The sequence below is a fragment of the Boleophthalmus pectinirostris genome, unplaced genomic scaffold, assembly GCF_026225935.1.
Source record: "Boleophthalmus pectinirostris isolate CB_2022bp ecotype Guang Dong unplaced genomic scaffold, ASM2622593v1 HiC_scaffold_12, whole genome shotgun sequence".
Taxonomy (NCBI): Eukaryota; Metazoa; Chordata; class Actinopteri; order Gobiiformes; family Gobiidae; genus Boleophthalmus; species Boleophthalmus pectinirostris.
The window spans coordinates 11,968,501-11,988,604 of NW_026571018.1; the positions used below are offsets into that span (position 1 = coordinate 11,968,501).

Genomic DNA, 20,104 nt, shown 5'->3' on the forward strand with positions numbered 1-20,104 from the left:
ACTTTACTATACGTAGTATACTTTATTCTACTTACTACACTTTTTACTATACTTTATTATACTTAATATACTTTACTATACATACTGTACTTTACTATACTTACTATACATTACTATACTTACTATACCTTTTTTTTATGTATGGATGGATGAACATAACTTTGTACAGTCCTAACTCTAATATTGATTGTCTCTTTTTGCATTTTGTTTTTATTTTATGTACACAGTTCTGGTCTATACTTTGCGATTATGCTTTGATAAATAAATAAATAAATAAAGTCTAAACCAAGAAAAAAAGAAGTCCCCAGAACCCAACGAGAGAGCCCCCTGCTGGTCGTGATGCAAACCGCAGCAGAAATCTTCGAGGGCAGTTGTTGATGTTGGGTTTTCATTGTTGATAAAATAGATGAATATTTATTTACACAGTTTTTGGCAAAGTAGCTGGGTAGTGCCATCTGGTTTAGTAACTCAGACTCCACACGGTTCATTGAGAAATCCCCTAAAGATTTGATCCAACAGCAGAAGAAAGAAGAGAGAGGGAGATGGGAGTCTGTGGGGTGGAGGATTTGAACTAGATCAGAGTCACTTCTGAAGAAAAACAAAGCAAAGAGAAGAGAAAGGAACGCAGTCCCGAGCTGTTTGTGGCAATTATTTTGGTTTGAAATAGTGTATCTGTCCTTTGTAATTTCAACCAAAATGTGTCTCGATCTTTACAGATGCAAGAATAATTGAAAAGAAATTAAATTAAATCACAATTAAACTAACAATTAAATGAATAAACACTGAGATTATTTAAGTAACATGCAATTCCCTTTAGTGTTTCTGTGGTCCCTGTGTACAAGAGTTCTTTCAGGTGAGACTTGGACTATTTTTTATATACTAGATTTATATCTGGGGTACACAGGAATCCTTAAAGGTTTTATAGTATGTGCAGTTAAATCTTGTGAGCTTTAAATCACGTTTCAATAATCCTGCATTATTAGTCTGTCTCCAAAGATCTCCAAAAATCTCAAAAGCTCAAAATGTTCTGTTCCAACGTGTAATGTCATGAAGCAGTAGTGGCAAAAGAAGAAATTCAATTTGTCAAGTGGATAAAAGTTTATTTGGCTGAATATGTTTTGCAGCTCAACCAAGCTGCTTCTTCAGTTCTGCTCGGAATCCGGGTGGACACTTCCTTATATCTGCATGAAGGGAGGAGCTAACTACACTGAAACTACTCTGAAACTAACACACCTACTTGTTTGCAGTTTCTGTTATTTAGCTAGGCCTATTGAACTTGCACTGATGTGGGGTCATAGCAGCATAATATTTCAGGGCCATAATGGAGCTTTCACACCAGAATCCGACCAGAACTGAAGAAGCAGCTTGGATGAGCTGTGAAGTGACCAAATAAACTTTTGTCCAGTTGACAAATTGAATTTCTCTTTTTGTCATGGATTCTACCTGGACGACCGAGAGATTTTACACACATCATAAAGCAGTAGTTTTATTGTTATTTTTATTTTATTTGGTGTATTTAGCAGGGACAGTGTACATTAATCAACATTTCTGTAAAAGTACCAGAATTATCCAGAGAGACTATTTTTCATCTCTTGTCCCTGGACAAATGGTAAACATGGTCACCCTAAAAGCAACAATAAGTTAACAACTGCTTTTTACCTTTAGTTCAATAGAGACTGGTAATTTCAGGGTTGAAATTATTCCTGAATCCCGTATTAAGACATGACATCACAAGGTGGAAGAGGTGTTTTCAGTTTTGAGAGAAGAACTAAATATGCAGGATGGGTGTGAATGAAAAGGAATGAATGGGTTTTCTTGTTAAGGAAACAGGATAAAGATAAGGAAACAACATTATAACATAAATGGCATAACATGGGCCCTTTAATCTTTTTTTTTTGGTGGCACTCGGTTTGAAGAATTTGAGAGCCACTGGTTTAGAAAACTAAAAAACTGCATGGGAGTCTTAGTAAGTAGCAGGTGCTATTGTTACAACCAAGATTTATTTATTTTTTATTTTTTTCAATTTCTATTCAATTTTGTCTTGCTTTCTTTGTCTCAGTTGTCCAGGTAAGTTCCATCCCAAAAGAAAAATTTAATTCCGTGAACTGGACAATTTTTATTTATTTATTTTCAAGTTAATGTGTTTCACCATTCATCCGAGTTCTTCAGTTCAGTGTAAATGGGTTCCTGTTTTCACCGTAGATCAATTTTCTCAATCAATTTTCTTTTGCCATTTGCAAAAGCGCCAGTTGGAAATACTCAGAAAATGTAATACTGTGTTTGCCGTTGAGTGTGGAGTTTACAGGGTCTAGTTTTAACAGTGTTCTTTAGTATCAGAGATGAGCTTAATCTGAGAGAGCTCTAATGTTTACATGCTCCATTTACTCCCCCATCTCTGACTCAAATCAATCCTAACAGCTCAGAGCACGGACCATACTCTGTGAAAGCTTGTTCTGGTGTAGTATCTTACTGTAAAACTGTTACAACCACAGGTTAAAGGTCAACATTTTGTTAATGTATATACTGAAGCGTAACTCATGTGTGGATTCAACCAGGGTGACAGTGTTTACAGCTAATTACCTCTTAACCTAATAAATACGTCCTCTTTATTCCTGTTGAAATATTTGTCATCTCTTCTGCCTCTTTAATAATAATAATAATAACAACACACAGGATTTATGTAGCTCTGTAGCTTTCAAGACACCCAAAGTGCTTTACGTTGCTTTATTCATTCACTCTCCACACTCAGGCCCCGTTTACACGTACACGGGCATTTTTAAAAACTGAGACATTTTCCTTCATTTGTACCCATCTTTTACACACAAACAGCAATTTTGGCTCTGAAAATGAAACTTTCTAAAAACTCAGGCGAGAGTGGAGTTTCTGGAAAACTACAGTTTCGTTATCGATTGTAAAGTGAGATAAATGGAGTTTTAGGCAGCTGTCGCGCCAAAAGTGCGACCAGTGTTTACCTTTTACTATGCCAATGATCATTGAAGCATTCAGAGTAGCAGTTGCATTTACTTTTGGGGAAAACACTTTTTTATGTGTTGCATTTGCACACACAGCTGATGTATCATATCCATGACCAGAGACGAATGGGCTCAGAGGTCAACAATTTTGCCACTTCTTTAACAGATCTGTCAGGGTATTTTTGAGTAATACTTAGAACTGTAATCAAATAAATGCTACAGGTTTGAATCTAATCCAGGTGCCACCCAGAAGTTTGGCGTAGTTATGATGGTGCTCGATGGCGTATTTATACAGGTTGATGTAAACGTTTTTTGAAACGATGCTATGTGCACGTAGCCAGGTTGGCGCCACCTAGTGCCTCCACTCAATTTCATTTGCCTCCAGCAACCAGGTCAGGAATTGGATTACACTAAACGGTTCGCAAAAACACCAGAAGTGTGAATTCGGGCACCAGCCAATCAGCGAAGAGCCATATATTCTGTGTTGGCAACGATTCCCGAGATTGAGGATTTAAAGCCAGAATAAAGAGAATGTTTGGTGAATTTCATCAAGGGGAAAGACGTTATTGTCCTTCTTCCTACAGGATTTGGGAAAAGCTTAATATACCAGTTAGCCCCGTTAGCGGCGCATTACATACATCATGACCAAATAGCAGCGACTGGTTAAATAAGGAAAGTACCTGTCTACCATCAAGCGAAAAAATTCTAACACTGCAAGGTCAGATGGTTTCTACGAAGTGAAACCATCTGATGAATCAGGCTAATGTACATGGTGTTATTTTGGAAAACGGAGGGAGGGAAGTATTCTTTTTTCAACATACCCAGCTTTTTGTACAAGTAGCCTTGTATTTGTCAATGTGGGTGAAGCGTCTTGCCTAAAGACACAACAACAATAACCAGACCAGGCTCTGCTTAGTTTCTGAGATCTCTCCTCGCAGCAGTAGAACCTTCAGCCTTCCCAACCTCTCCATCTCGTCCTCATCATCATCAGTAAGCGCAGGGAGGAGAAAACATCAAACACAAAACTGTAATAAATCCCAAATCAAATACTTGCCAGAAAAAACACAATTCGATATTTTCCAAAAACGCTCCAGGCCTATTCATGGTTTCCAGCTTCGGGCAAATTTTGACGACTTCGTTCAAACGATATATTATTTTGTTTTGAATTGTTAATCGCTATGGCAATGGTCCTAATTTCTTATCATTCTCAAACTCATGGACAAGGTTAGAAAGTCTCCCAATCTGCCATGGAAAATTCCGTACATGTGGTCTGCCAATTATGATCACCCGCAGTGTTTTGCTTTTGTGCTCTATTCCTTTGCGGCCGGCGTGTAGAGGGCCCTTTAAAAGCCCCACATATAACTCAAGTTAATGATTGCTTTCACAACACAATAAATGTTATACAGCACCAAGGCCTATCTTAAACAATGTCATTCTACCTTTCATAAAAAATGAATGGGCACAGAACAAACCAGTGTATTTTCTATGGCGAGAACAATGGAGCCACCTGCAAACACTGCTGGGAGATTTCAACATGTGAACGAGTGAGCGTGTGTGATGAACTGTTCTTCATAATACAACATACAGAAGACTCGTCAATATTTAAATCAATAGTCAATTTAAACGTATAGTACTTGAGCGCACCAGTACAGAGAAAAGGTCTATATCTTGTACTCATAGTAAAGCTGCACTATGTAACTTTTCTGGTGCAGTATGTATCACTTACTTGTTTCCATGGAGATGTTATTGCTTTGCCTGGAATGTTAAACCTTAATATCTTGCATTTATTCAAATACAGGTGTTTCTATTGCTCACATTGAAAAACATGCATTCTGTACTGAGAGTCGCATCGCCTCTCCACAGATCTGACCTGTAACTTGGCCTGGTGGTGCGAGCTGCTTGTCTTCTTGGAGATTTAATGCCATACTGTGGATCATTCCAGGCAAAGCAATAATATCTCCACGAGACAAGCTGGTGACAGACCCTCCACCAGAAAAGCTACACAGTATATTTTTAAAGTAGATCATCAGTTGCCATATTAACTATATTACACAATTTATATGCAGTTTTTTTTATCTGTAAGTATTTATGAATAAATAAATACAGTATTTTTGGGACTATAAGACGCACTTAAAATCCTTTAATTTTCTCAGAAAGTTGACAGTGCGCCTTATGTATTAATTCTGGTTGTACTTACTGACCTTGAACCAATTTTATGTAGTACACGGTGCTCAAAAATCTGTCAACATGTTTTAGTACGACTTTGTTAAACTACGAAGCCGCACCTCTTGATGGACTGTCTGAGCATTATGGCTACTGTAGTCAGGAGCCTCGCAGAGTCCGACAGAAGCTGACCGCATCAGCGCACAAGGAGCGAGTTGTTTTTTCAGCACTTATAATTTATGCAAATTAGCCATGCGGTTTTAAATTTCGTTTCTGTAAAATGTAAACAATTGTGTGCAAAGCTGCATTAAACACATTATTACTCAATGTATATTTGAGTTCTCCTCATAGGAAATAAAAAACAAACTTAAAAACAAAAAAACAAACTTAAATTATCCACCCACATTCACATTCATAATACACATTCACCAAGACAGGGAAGTGACGCCGGGCGAATTACGCCACGATCTGCCAATGGATTGTGGATGCCTGGGCTAAGGGATCAGTCTAAAGTGTTGTCCGTTTGTTTCGCTTAATGCGCGTCATAATCCAGTACACCTTATGTATGAAAATAGACGAGAGAATTCAACATTATTGATACTGCATTTTATAATCCGGTGCGTCTTATAGTTTGAAAAATACGGTAAAATGAGGGACTTCTACAATTAAATTATGGCGAACTCTATTGCGATGCCTGCTCAATATTAAGGAAATAATATGAAGAAATGCACATTTTATCATTGCAATTTGACAAATTCATTATAAAGAGAATGTATGACACTTATATTGGGAATTAATTGATGACAAATGACTTGTTTCGATCACCACGTTACCTTATAGTGTTTTGAAAATGCTATATTTGCCAGGGCACAGTCACTCCCCCTTCAGAGCACTATCACATTATAATCACCATTATTTTATATCCTGCTGTTGTCTATTTGTGTAACATTGCAGAGCTTGTGGGCTGAGTCTTGGACAGGATTGCACTGCTAATGATAAGGAGGGTTAGAATGGGGCCCAGGAGAGATCACTAGATTGCTCAAACATGCATGGGTGACATATAAACCATTTCAGACATGTTTTTGAAGAGAGAAAAATGTTGTAACATGGTAGAAAACTCCAAAAAGCAAATTTAGCATAATCCCTCCTCTTTAGCATAAGGCTAGTGTTTAATGGGCTAATTTACCAAAAGTGCAAAGCCATCTCCATTACCTCCTCTCTGTGTAATGTTCTTGGATTCCACTTCAGTCATTGTTGTCCGCACCTCTGCTCACCACCAGCTGCTTCCACTCATAAACCCTCAGTGCTGGCGGCCATTTTGTTAGCGCAGGCATTAGCGACACTGTGCTAACGACACTCACTGGCACCGGCTCTGGTTCTGATCCATGTGCCTGTAATTCGCTAACAGAACCTGGCTTTACTCGTTCATTTGTAGGAAGAAGAATCTGATCCAATTTTTCTCCAATTAGTCTCTTCTTTTTTCAGTTTCGTGTGTGTTTATGATAGAGTTGGAAAATAGGCATGCCATGTTTTACTCAAAGTTTATTATCAACTAAATTATTACTTCTGGGATAGATAATTGCTCTGAATATTTTAAGTTCCAACACTGCAGTATCTATGTGCACCAGGCTGTCAGCTATTAACTGTTATAGAGCTTTTAAACCACACTGTAAATGAAATATATTGTGCAAAATTAACTTTTTAGTTTTTACTCATGTTATAAAATTGTTCTGTAATAAAAATCATGCCTGATGTTGTATTTAGCTTCATTCACACTGGTCTCTGTGATTCTCTGTAAAGTGTGACTGCCTCTGAGCCTCAGGAAGTACATGGTTTATTTGTTTTGTTTTTTTTCCAGGATTGTTACACCACAAGTAGAATACCTGTACAGTTTCCCTGTAAATAAATCATTACCGGATTCATTCAAAACATTTCAGACATCTGTCATAAAGCTGTGAAATGATGTGTGGCTTAGCGTCTCTTCCAGCTGTGACTATTACCGCTCATACAGATAAAACCTTTATGTTTATATACAACATGGAATGGCTGAAAAAAATAAATAAATAAATAAAAATGATTGTTTAGTTTGATTATTCTTGGGAAATAACATTTCCTTTAACTAATGACTGCTTTTATCCTGTGTGTGTCTCCATAGAAGTGTTATTGCTTTGCTTGAAATGTTCCAGGGAATTGCTTGAAACTGATCTATGTAGCTAAATTGCTAAATAATACTGTAGCACCTTACGGTAATGAATAGACGAATAGTTTACAAGATGTTTGGTACTGTAGGCGATAACCATGCCACTACAATCAGGTTAATAGTCCAATAGGTCCCGCTCAAAACTCGAACCGCGTTGCTCTCGAGAACCTAAAAAAAATCCCACCTATAAACCCCTCTTCTTAACCCAACCCAACCCCAGCCCCCGCCCCAACTTTCATCCAATCACATAGGCCATGAACTTCACATAACACATAAAATAACAGTTATGAAAACAGTGACAAGGTTTTAACAATTACCGTATTTTACGGGCTATTAGGTGCTCTGGCTTATAAGGTGCACTGTCATTAAAAGGTCTATTTTCGAACTTTTTTCACAAATAAACCGCACCGGACTTTAAATGAAACACAACAGTTGGATGGGTCAGTGGGACTTTGTTTGGCGCGTTCACAGTGACTCTGGGCTTTGTTCAGTTGTGGCGCATAGGGAGGGTGCTGTCTGGGATCGCTGGATTGTTGGCGTGTTCACAGTGACTCAGTTGTTCAGTTGTGGCTCAGAGTGGCACATTGGACTCGCTTTTTTGGTTCGTTCCTCCGTTCCATTCCGTTCCCTTGCAGGGCGCGCGGTCATTTTTTGATGGGGTTAAAGGCTTAAGATTGTGTCAAATAGCTCGGAAAATACAGTACATTATTCCAGGTTGCTACAAAACTTTCAAAAATATAAATTCTTATTGTGAACAGACTCGCCTCTTTACAGATATGACCTGTAACTTGACGAGGCGGTGTCTCCCGTTTGTCACCATGGAGATATTCCAGACAATGCAATAACATCTCCAAGGAGACATGCAGGTCATAATTTACTTTTTGATCATTTTTTTCTTAGTTTGACTTGAGAACTATTTTTTGCCTAAAGTATCAGAAGTGTTCAATATTAGGACATAGAGAAATAAATCACCTTAAACACAGGCTCACCAGTGCATTTTATTTCTCTTAGACTTGTCACACAGGCACTTACACACTCATGATTAGATTTGACTTGTTCAACCAGCCCCGGCTCTGCTCCTCCGCTCTGGGCTTTCTTCAGCCTATTCACGACGCCTTTAAAGCTTTATTGAAAACCTCTCAGCGCCGCACACTCCATAGACCCTGTACTACACCCTCAAGCTATATTTCATTACAATACTGCGTTTATTTGATTTGTGAAAGACGAAGAAAGTAGCTCCTGCAGTCACTAAAAGAGGAAATACAGAGACCAATCAAGCAGCTTAAGAGTGGCTTACGAAACTTTGAAAATCTATTTAAAGTTTTTTCACAATTTTGATTTTAAATTAGGGCCCTCCTTTGTGTTTGGCCACCGCTTCATGCATCATTAACGGCACAGATTGGATTCACACTTGAGGAAAATGAAGGAGGAATTAAAGGCGCCATTGTTGATTCAGGGAGATTTTAAACGAAAACTAGACAAAAGAAAATAAGTCTCGCCAAAGCATGGAACAAATTAACTTGTGGTTTGCTAATATTTATTCATTGATCTCACTCCTGTTAATGGTGATAAGTGGGGGTTGAAGTTTTTCCACTTTGTGCTTGAGGTAATGTTCATGGAAAGTAATTATTCTGCAAATGCACTCTCTCCCCCCTCCTCCATCCTGTAAGAGTTTTTATGTAACCCTTTAAAGTGGAACTAACTGTGTTTGCTACTTAATAGTGCATTGTGTAACTTTTCTGTTTTTTCTCCATGGAGATGTCGCCGCTTTGTCCGAAATGTTTTACAGTGTGGTATTAAAACCAGGCCAAGTTACAGGTCAGATCTGTCTAGAGGCAATCCCGCTCACAGTCAGAGCCCCTGTTTTTCACTGTATTTTTGAGCTACAAAACCATCTGTAAGTGAAAAAATGTAATTTAGATGTGTTTAATGTCATATTGTGGAACATTGGAAGTAGAGCAATGACAGTTCCATGGAAACAAGAAGGTGACAGACCCCCAGCCGTAAAGTTACATAGTGCATCTTTAACTGTTCAACCAGGGTTCTGCGAGTACTTACTGTGGGGTACTTGGATTGGTTTCAGATTTTAAAAATGAAATGAAATGGTATTTGAGCCAAAAAAAAAAATCTGTAGTCAATTTTACATATTTAAGAATATTTTTTGAGGATTCTAGATGTTAAAAAAAGACATTAAAAATAAAATAAAAGGAATAAATTGCTTTTTTTATTATTACAATAGGCTACTAGTAAACATATTTATTTGCCTGCCCCTAAAGTTAGAGAGTACTTGACCTGTGAGACAAATCTTAAGAGATATTCGAAACAAAAAAGGTTGGTAAACACTTGTCTACAAAAGACCATTTTCACAACGGCTGGAAGTGCCGCGATGTAGAGTAAACATCACTTACGTTAAAGCGTATTTTCCACCAGCTTCATAAATCTGCCCCATCACCAAATCTTCACCCAACAAGGTCGACAAAGGACATATTCTGTTCATGAAGAATTTATCCACAACTATCAAGGTAAGAAAGACGAAAACTTAAAGGCAAGAAACGACGTGCATTAGTGAACTAATCCTGAACAAAATTAAACATTATGGTCATGAATAAAACACAAGTAATAAGTAAATTGTGAACTCAGACTGATTCAAGAATTCAAATAAAAAATCAATTTAATGATGTCGATATTAGCATAGACAGATAGATTTGTGCAGTTCGAATGCTACAGATGTTCACCTATTACATGTCTCACGTTTAAACTGCACAAATCTCTCTGTCTACGCCAATATCGACATCATGAAATCGATTTTTAATTTTAATTGTAGAATCAGTCTGAGTTAACAAGTTACTTATGTTTTATTCATGACCATAATGTTAGTTTTGCACAGGAGTAGGTTTGTCTTCATTCGCCTTGTCGTTTTCGTCTTTGGTACCTTGATAGTTGTGGATAAATTCTTCATGGACCGAAAATGTCCTTTGTCGAAGTTGTTGGTTGAAGATTTGGTGATGGTTTAGGCAAGGCGGCAGAAGTGAGGAGCGGGGGAGCGGGTGCCGGACATTTCGTTGCACGACGACGAAGTGAGGAGCAGGGAGAGAAGAGAGGAGCAGGGAGAGAGAGAGGGGAGCGGTGCGCAGAGATTCCGTGCCCGGAGAAGTGAGGAGCAGGGGGAAGAGCGGATCGGGCAGCGGGGACAGGAGCAGGAAAGGGTGCAGAGAAGGTTGCGCGGAGATTCAGTGCGAATGAACTAGCTACAACACGCAGCAGCAAGCGGACTCTTTCTTTGCCTTGAAAATTACGTTTTCAGACATAGGATATCGCTTTCGTGTCCTGAAAAACGTTTGACTAGCTCTTGGAAATAAAGTACGTTTTCATAATAAGCAGAAGTGACCTGTCCAGGAGTAATTTGTGGACCAGTGCGTCAGTCTTTAGACCCTGCGTCTGCTTCAGTTGCGCCATCGCTGGAATGAATCTTCAAGAATCACCTTAGTTTGGCTTCGCTGCTTTTCCCCTTGTCTTCTTCTTTCAGCGACCTCAAAAACGGACTTTCTTTTGCGGCGAACTGCTCCTGGATTCTTGTCGCCATTGCAACAAACTTTGTGCTAACTGCGAGGAATATAGGTCAAAAAAAGCCGCTAAGAACTGTTGCGTTGGTGGAGTAAACAGCGTCTGTGCGTCTTGCGTCTGTGGACTGCGTGACAGGCGTACGTAAACCACGTACCGGCGGCGCAGGCAAGTCAGTTACGCTAGAAACGTAGGGAGATTGATTGACAGCCTGTCAGCTAACAGATAATGAGGCAATGTCGTTATCTATTGGCAAATGTTTAGCCCCACCACGTCCAGAGTTGATGAATTTTTATTCTCTTTTTTTTGGTCATCATAATTACAAGGCTACTGCACCTCTATAATGCTATCATTGACAATTTGAAACAAAACAAAAAAATCCTCCATACAACCTTTAAGAGGTATTTGGAAAAAAAAAAAAAAAAAGGTGGGGAAACACTTGTCTACAATATAGTCCTTCTCAGCAAGTTTAGTACTAACTAGGGAGGTTTGTTGCTTTCTGGTCAAAACTGAGTGTGTGCTGCAATTTCAAGTACTACATGACATCACGCAGGACTGCCCTGATTACAGAAAAGTGTTTTTCTAAGTTTGAAGTAGAGCAGAAGGAGTTCAGTCGTCCGGTTACTGCCCAGTTTAAATTGTGTCACACTTGTGTCTGTATAATGTCCATGTTATTGTGACGCTACATTGTCCATCTGTTTTATGATTTCAATAAAAACGCTCTGTTAGAAAAGTGGCTGCGGGAGGTGTTTTGTCCCACTTTAATCTCAATTCTCAACCATTTAATATACACTGAACCCAAACTTATTCATATATTACATGTTAAAATGTGACCATAAAGTCTAAAGTTGTCTAAATCTTACAGTAGAGATCAGGGGGTCATTGAAAAAGTACTGAATCTTGTTTTGAGTTCGCCAATAAATACCAAGACTTATTCATTTAAAGTTTGTTCTGAAATTGTTCAAGGACATTCTAATGCTGTTTGAGAAATAGCAGAAATAGCACAATATTGTATTAAACTTTTATAAGATCCATTTAGTCAATTATGGATGTTTTTATTGCTCAAAAATGCCTTTCAGAACACGCATTCTTACTGTGAGTGGGGTTAGCTCTTCACAGATCTCACCTGTAAAGTGGTCTGTTGGTGTCTCCTGCTTGTCTCTTTGGAGATTGATGAGATTTTTTCTGCAATTTCTCCCTTATTACTTCCACTATTGTCTAGAATGTTCGCTTGTCTATCTTCCTATCTCTGTATTCCTGGCGCCTTCATACCTGCAAGCCTCCAAACGCCAAACATTATCTATTCAATATTCTCCCGTCTCTCCAGGTGGAATAATCATAGTTATATTATACAAACTCTGCATTATATTTTGGTAACAGTCATATTAGAGATTGGTTTCTTCTCTTGTTATTCTGTTGACAGCGTCTCTTGTGGATTACCAAAGCTCAGCCCACTCACGTCTCATCTCCTTTAATTAAAAGTGTCAGGTTTTCATCATTACAGTGGCTTCATTAAACCTTTCATTTATACAACTGTCACTGAGTCTTAATCCAACATGGACTTCATTGTATTAGCGCTCTGAAGGCCCCAGTTGGTAGAAATGTTTTCACTTAACTTCAGTGTTGGTGTTTTGGTGCGCAGTGGGCAGGTCTCAAAACACATCCAGTACTGTGAAATAGATTACTGACTCAGAATGATCAATGGCATTTCTATCTCGGCTCAAAACTATACTTCTTATACTTTAAAGCAGTGTTTCCCAAAGACTTTTGTTTTTGTTTTTTTGTCCCAATCTGTGTCCAAATAGGAATAATAATAATAATAATATGAATACCTTTTATTACTGGTTCAATTACTGTTTTTCATTGTTTAAAATTTGAGTAATTCTAATTATTCAGAGAGACACGATCAGTTAGTCAACAATAAAATATCCTCATTAATGTTCAATGCTCTCCTGTTAAGGTTAATGTAAAATTGTGCACTGTCCCTCTCTCAAATAAATAAATAAGTAGTAGTAGTAGTAGTAGTAGTAATTTTCAAATGCACCTTTATTTTGTGATTTACGAATAATGTCTATTGACTTGGGTCGCAAAGGTTTGTGACTTTTAAAATATGGGTCCCCAGAAAAAAAAGTTTGAGAAACACTGCATTAAAGAGCCCATATTACACTATTTTCTGATCATGGTGAGCTTTTTTTCATGTTTTAATGCTGTCACCTCTTTAAAAACAGACCTGGAGTTGTGTTTTGTTTCATTCACACGTTTGCGTAGCCCTTTATTATTCTGTTTAGAACTCCAAAGCCCCAAAACACCATGTTCCACCTTGATGAAGCGGTAGTTTTCAAGTCAACAACTACATTTCTTAATTTAGTTCAGTAGAGATTGGCAATTCCAGAGCTGAAATCATCCAAATGATTCTAGTGAAGTTGTTTGGAGTTTAAAAACACAGTGGAGCACTTCCTGTATTACCACATGACATCAGGGGTGGTTCTGATTGTCTCCTGAAGTGCCCCTGTTCTGTCATTCACCCAATGAGAAGAAAAACCGGAGAATTCAATGATCACTGATGCATTTCCACCCCCAACCTCTTGGCCGCAGTAGACCTATTACATCTACACAATTTAATGGGAGAAGCAACAGACCTGTGGAGGGCTTTTTTTTTTTTTACTGTTTATGCTTGTATTTGTACCGTACTGACATAATCATTTGTGTGCTTGGATGTTCTCTGTACTTGGCCCCCGAATGTAACATGTGGCCCCTTAATGGCCCCTGTTTCAGAAAAATTCTGTGTTAAAAATGTGTGAATATAAAAAATAACACAATTCCAGGCATGTTGATGAGGAAACAACATCATAGCGTAGATCAGAAAATAGCATAATACAGGCTCTTTAATAGTAGAAACTGTTGTGTACGTGAGTATTTGTACATGTATTTGTAATTTATCGTGCTAAATCTGTCCTCCTCTCCCTCCTACTCTCTCTCTGTCTCTCTCTGTCTTTCCTTCTCTCTCGTCTACACCTTTTTCTGCTGTGGACAGAGTTGGCAGCTGCAGTGGTCTTCTCTCCTCTTTTGGGATTAACTTTTATTTATTTTCTATTTCTGTCGCGCAGATGTGTCCAAGTCCTGCAGCTCAGATAAATGTTTGTTTGCCCCTCTGACCACGGTCAAAATGACGCAGTTTTTCACTGGAAAAAATCTGCTGAAACAATAATTATGAGGCTATTGAGATAAGTGTAACGTGACAGGAGCAGAGCCAGAGGAGCAGACAGGAGCAGAGCCAGAGGAGCAGACAGGTGCAGAGCCAGAGGAGCAGACAGGTGCAGAGCCAGAGGAGCAGACAGAGAGCAGAGCCAGAGGAGCAGACAGGAGCAGGATACGATACATACCTCCATACATAGGCCACGAAACGATACGTTTTTCGATACAGTGCACTTTTGATTCAATATAATTTGATACGAAATATTTCAAATCTGTTTGATACAGTTCAGTAAAAAACAAAGCCTAAATCATGGCTGTGATACTAAAAGTCTGCTAAATTTGTGCAGAGTAAATCTGAAAAACACAACACAATTGTAGCTCTTACACACAAAATAAATAAATTGTAAAACAGGTGCAGAGCCAGAGGAACAGACAGTAAGATACATACCTCCACACATAGACCATGAAACAATATGTTTTTTGTTTTTTGTTTTTTTCGATACAGTGCACTTTCAATTCAATATGATTTGATACGATATATTTCAAATCAATTCGATACAGTTCAGTAAAAAAAACAAAACCAAAGCCTAAATCATGGCTGTGATACAAAAAACAAACATTTTACTTGAAACTGTGAAAATGTCGACACAATTGTAGCTCTTACACAAAATTATTTAGTAAAACACACCTAGAGATACTCTTGGCGATATATCGATACAACAGCCACGATATCAATACTGTATCATCAAATTAAAAGACACAATAAATTGATATTTCAATATTTTGTACACCCCTAAGAGGCAGAGAAGCAGACAGGTGCAAAGCCAGAGGAGGAGACAGGTGCAAAGCCAGAGGAGGAGACAGGTGCAAAGCCAGAGGAGGAGACAGGTGCAGAGCCAGAGGGGCAGACAGGTGCAGAGCCAGAGGAGGAGACAGGTGCAGAGCCAGAGGGGCAGACAGGTGCAAAGCCAGAGGAGGAGACAGGTGCAGAGCCAGAGGCCAGACAGGTGCAGAGAGCAGGTGCAGAGCAGAGGAGGAGGAGACAGGTGCAGAGCCAGAGGAGGAGACGGGTGCAGAGCCAGAGGGGCAGACAGGTGCAAAGCCAGAGGAGGAGACAGGTGCAGAGCCAGAGGGCAGACAGGTGCAGAGCCAGAGGAGGAGACGGGTGCAAAGCCAGAGGGGCAGACAGGTGCAAAGCCAGAGGAGGAGACAGGTGCAGACAGGATCAGCGCTGGATGAGCTAGACAGGCTCTTGGCAGGAGAAGCAGACAGGAGCAGAGCCAGACAATCAGAAAGGAATATAGATGAAAGAACCACTGAAGATGTTTCTTTTCTGTTCACATTCACAATGGATTAGATGATTGGGCAATATTGTATTTTTTTTTTTCTCTATAATAAGAATAATTTCTTATTAAAAAAAATATATATATATATATAAAAAAAAAAATAATATATATATATATATATATATATATATATATATATATATATATATATATATATATATATATATGTATATATATGTATATATATATGAAGAACCACTGAAGATGTTTCTTTTCTATTTGTTCACATTGACAATGGATTCAATGGTTGGGCAATATTGTATTTTTATTATTATTTTTTTAATAACAAGAATAATTTCTTAAAAAAAGTAACAAAACAAAAAAAAATAAAAAAGAACAATTTTAAAAGAAAACTATCATTGTAATCTCTACAGGGTGTGAAGTTATTTTTCCATTTTTGCAAGTATCTCTAATCCCTCAAAATATCAAGATATTTCATTATCCATTATTTCACCCTTAATTAGAAATCACTTTTGTTCTAGTTTAAGGTGGTTGGAAAGCCCATCGTCTTTCTTTTTACCAACCATTATTCTTATCAAACTTAACTCCAACACATCATCAGTCCATACCAACCCTACAATTTCTATGTCTGAGTAGTTATCTGTCCTGCCAGCATTTAGACGCTAATTTTGGAGCATGTCAAACCTGCTTGGTGGCCCTTCCATTAGCCCGCCTCAGATTGCACTGAGTTATTACACCATTTAAGTTAACAATGGGCCGGGCTCCTGCGCTACACAATTCGAATCAACATTAATCGTAGCCATCTTCACATCAATGCTACGCGCTCTATAATGGAGAGATGGGGCACTTATATGATCGTCAGTCAAAAAGATAGCTAACTAAAGACCCCAATAGACGTCAGGGGTGGTCCGTGCTGAGAATGCTTATGTCCAGTTATTGTTTTCCTGAATTGTCTACAGAGGGGGGAAAGATAGCAGGGATGGTGTTGCTACAAATCTACCAAATGGAGGCGACGCAGGGAGAGCATGAATACAAAACAGACCGGGCACAGAGACAAAGGAAAATGGCCGTTTAAACAGATTTCAGCTGTGCTCATTGACTTTATAATAACAGGGTGTGCGTAAATTTGTGAAAATGATGGGAGACGTGTGATGAGAAATTAATAAAGCTGCACTATGGAACTTTCCTGGTGGATGCAATGATATTTCCTCATCAAAAATATACCTAGGGTTGTGTTTTGTTTCATTCACACATGTTCAAGACACAAACCTTGTTTATTTAGGCTGAGTTCTTCTCTCAAAAACACTGAAAACACTCTGCTCCACCTTGTGAAGTCATGTGGTAATACAGGAAGTGCTCCACTAAACTGCTAAAACTTTAAACTGCTGAACTCTGCTGAACACAAGTTATAATGTAGCTGTAAACTTAAAAACTACTCCTTCATGACATCACAAGGTGGAATAGAGCATTTTAAGCTTAGGAGATGTAGATAGGTTAATAATAAAGACTTACTCAAAGATATTGTATGTGAATGTAAAAAAAAACAAAAAAACACAACTCTAGATATGTTTTTGATGGGGATGCAACAATATCCAAGTCTCACGATACGATATCGTCACTGGTATGAACCTCACGGTACAATATTTATTTCGATATCATGGTAAAGCTCACGATGTTACAATATTATACATAAGAACAAGACTGACATTATAAAATGTTTTGAGCAGTCATTTATTATCATATTTTAATGATATAACAATGTCCAAATCTCCAAATCTCACAGTACGATGTTATCACAATCTGCAGCTCACGGTACGATATTTATTGTGATATTTTGAAGATGCTAATGATTAAAGACACTTTTTTGCTTTTGAAAATACCCTGACAAGAATTTGGTGTGAATTATTTCCGTCATAATCCCAAGAATTCAAGTGAAAAAACATATTTCTTCATGTTGTTTGCACTGAAATGAATTATGGGAAATGTAGTTCCAGATGTTTATAAGCTGTTGCTTCTATAAAAACATGCATTTAAGCGATGGAACTTGATTCGATATATTGTGACAGCCCATGATATTATTGTGAGACTTTTGACAATACGATATCACAATGTTTCAGTTATTGTTACATCCCTAGATTTTGTTGAGGTAACAGCATTATAATATGACTAAAAGCTCACAAGAGTCAAATTTGCATACCGTAAAACACCAAATAATAGCCAGGGGGTTTATTTGTTTCACTCACTTGACAGACCAGGCATTTATATGAGACCAGGCCGCAATTTGGGGCAGGTGATTAATTCCTTCCTCACAAAAATCTTGGTCAGAAACAGTGGGAAAATATGGTACTCAAATTCTTTTAGCCAGTATGACAATAATTTACAGTTTTTACTGCATGCCACGGAGGAGGCGTTGCCATTATATGATGGCCTGGCAACTACTGACTTTCCTCACCCCTTTGCCACAACTTTCCTCTTACGCCACAGCAGCTACGATGACATTCCTGGCTTTCTCCGAATTGCCAAACTGAAGTAATTTACCAAAACTCTTAAAAATTGCTTCCATTTCCTGTACGCTATGTTGCGCCATCTTTCTTTTTTATGTTACTTTGAAGGAACGTCATCTGTTCCGCCACTTTTTCAGTGATCGGACACAGCACAGAGAATATAGCCTATCCATTCCGAGTTTCACAACCAGTCTGGTAAAGGCAGGACTGACCTGAAGTCAAACTGCTCCTGTGCCGGCTATAAACATCGTGCTCTCTGTGGTGTTGCTGCACTAATCATGATATCTTAGTTAATTAAAGCACAAAAAACAGGAAATGGGAGTTTGAGCAGCTCCTCAGCAGCAGCCAGAATGACTGCTGGATTAGACTGCATTAGACTCAGCGTTTATTTGGAAAAAAAAATATACAACTGCACCTGGACCTTTAAAGTCCAGCGTGGAGTTTGCATATTCTCCCTGAGTCTGGGTGATTTTTAGTTCACACCATGTTTAAAATTTCAAGTGTTCTGGTTTGTGGTTGCTTTCTTGCCTGGCGACAGGAGGTAGGGAAATGAGGGAGGCAATTATTGATACCAGTGGACTCACATATGTCTGTAGGGCGTATTGTAAACATATATAGGACCATATAGGGTTTTATAATCATCTGCACATGTGTCTTCTCTCTGAGTCAGATGGAGAACACATCAACACATCAGCTGTTGTTTACATGCATGAATTTGATCAAGCCTTTGAACATTTCTGAATAAGAAATGACAACGTGTGAAAAATAGAAGAAAAATAGATCAATTGTTGTCAGTCATGGAATTCAGCTTTCCATCCACTTTATCATTAAAATAATCAGAACTTTCAACAAACAACAACTAGCTCTTAAAGGTGGAGGGAATTTGGGTGAAAGTGCCTTATACGATTCTTTATTACTCCTCAAATCACTGCCAGAGAACAAGGGCTTGATTGTCATTGCTAGAGACAGTGTGGCCACTCAAACGTCAATCACTCCCATATTTTTTGGACATGTACAAAATTAAAATCATTCTGGGACAATGTGTTTTAAAAAACTGATACGATCTTGACTTATTTTGTCCCTAAGGACCAAAGATATTTTTCTTGGGCCTTCTGCCTGGAGAAGTGATCGAAAAAATGGACAGATACCTTTTTAAGATTCTGACATTGGCATCTAAAAAAGCAATAACAAGAAGCTGGCTTAAAACGGACCCACCATGAATCAGTGGCTAGACATTATAGTAGAAATATATTCAATAGAATGACTGACTTTTTATATATATAACTCAAAGGACATTTCTTCATTAAACGTTAGACCAAATGGTTGGAATATAAACAAAAAGAGACATGATCCACAATTCGACATCCTTGTTGTAGTGGAACAGTGCCCCAAGCTTTGTATTGGTTGCATTTGTTTGTTTGTTTTTTACTACACAAAACCTGAAAACCTGAATAAATAAAAAGTATTTAAAAAAGTTTGACCAAAACCATATTATGTCCAAGGTTCCATATTTTGCAAAGTTGTCTCTTGTGAGCTTTAAATCATGTTATAATGTTGTTAACTCATCACAAACGTACTTGTAGTTGTGTTTTGTTTCATTCACATGTTTGAGTAACCCTGCATTATTAGTCTGTCTACATGTACAAAGCTCAAAATGCTCTTTTCCACCTTGTGATGTCATGAAGTGGTAGTTTTTAAGTTAATAGCTTCCTTTTAGTTCATCAGAGATTGGCAATTCCAGGGCTGAAATTATCCAAATGATTCTAGTGAAGTCTAAAAACACAGTAGAGCCCTTCCTGGGACACCATTTTAGCGTAATATGGGCTCTTTAAATACATTGTACTGCTTTTGACCGAATGTTAATGTATTTTGACCCTGCAGCCTCTAACCACAGCGCCCCCTGTCTGTCTGTGTGTGTATTGTTACAGATGACCCAGGAACAGTGCTCTCATAGGAACAATGTGCAGAGCTCGGACAAACCTCAGATCTACAAAGTGGGGATCTATGGCTGGAGGAAACGCTGCCTGTACTTCTTCGTCCTTCTCCTCATGATCCTCATCCTCATCAACTTGGCCCTCACCATCTGGATCCTCAAGGTCATGAACTTCACCATAGTAAGTCCACTGCTTCAACTTCAGCTTCAGTGTATTTCAATGTGGAAAATATGTTTGGGTGAAAGCAACTGCTGCGGCTGAACTGGGA

The 20,104-nt window shown here is 38.4% G+C and overlaps 1 protein-coding gene across 1 annotated transcript in view; it reads left to right on the forward strand.

Moving 5' to 3' along the window:
• Positions 1-20,104, forward strand: part of sgcd (sarcoglycan, delta (dystrophin-associated glycoprotein)) — a 193,481-nt gene that overhangs the window by 23,678 nt on the left and 149,699 nt on the right. Inside the window, exon 2 of the mRNA XM_055148588.1 lies at positions 19,831-20,016. Coding sequence (XP_055004563.1) covers positions 19,831-20,016 — 186 coding nt within the window. The remainder of the gene's footprint in view (positions 1-19,830; positions 20,017-20,104) is intronic.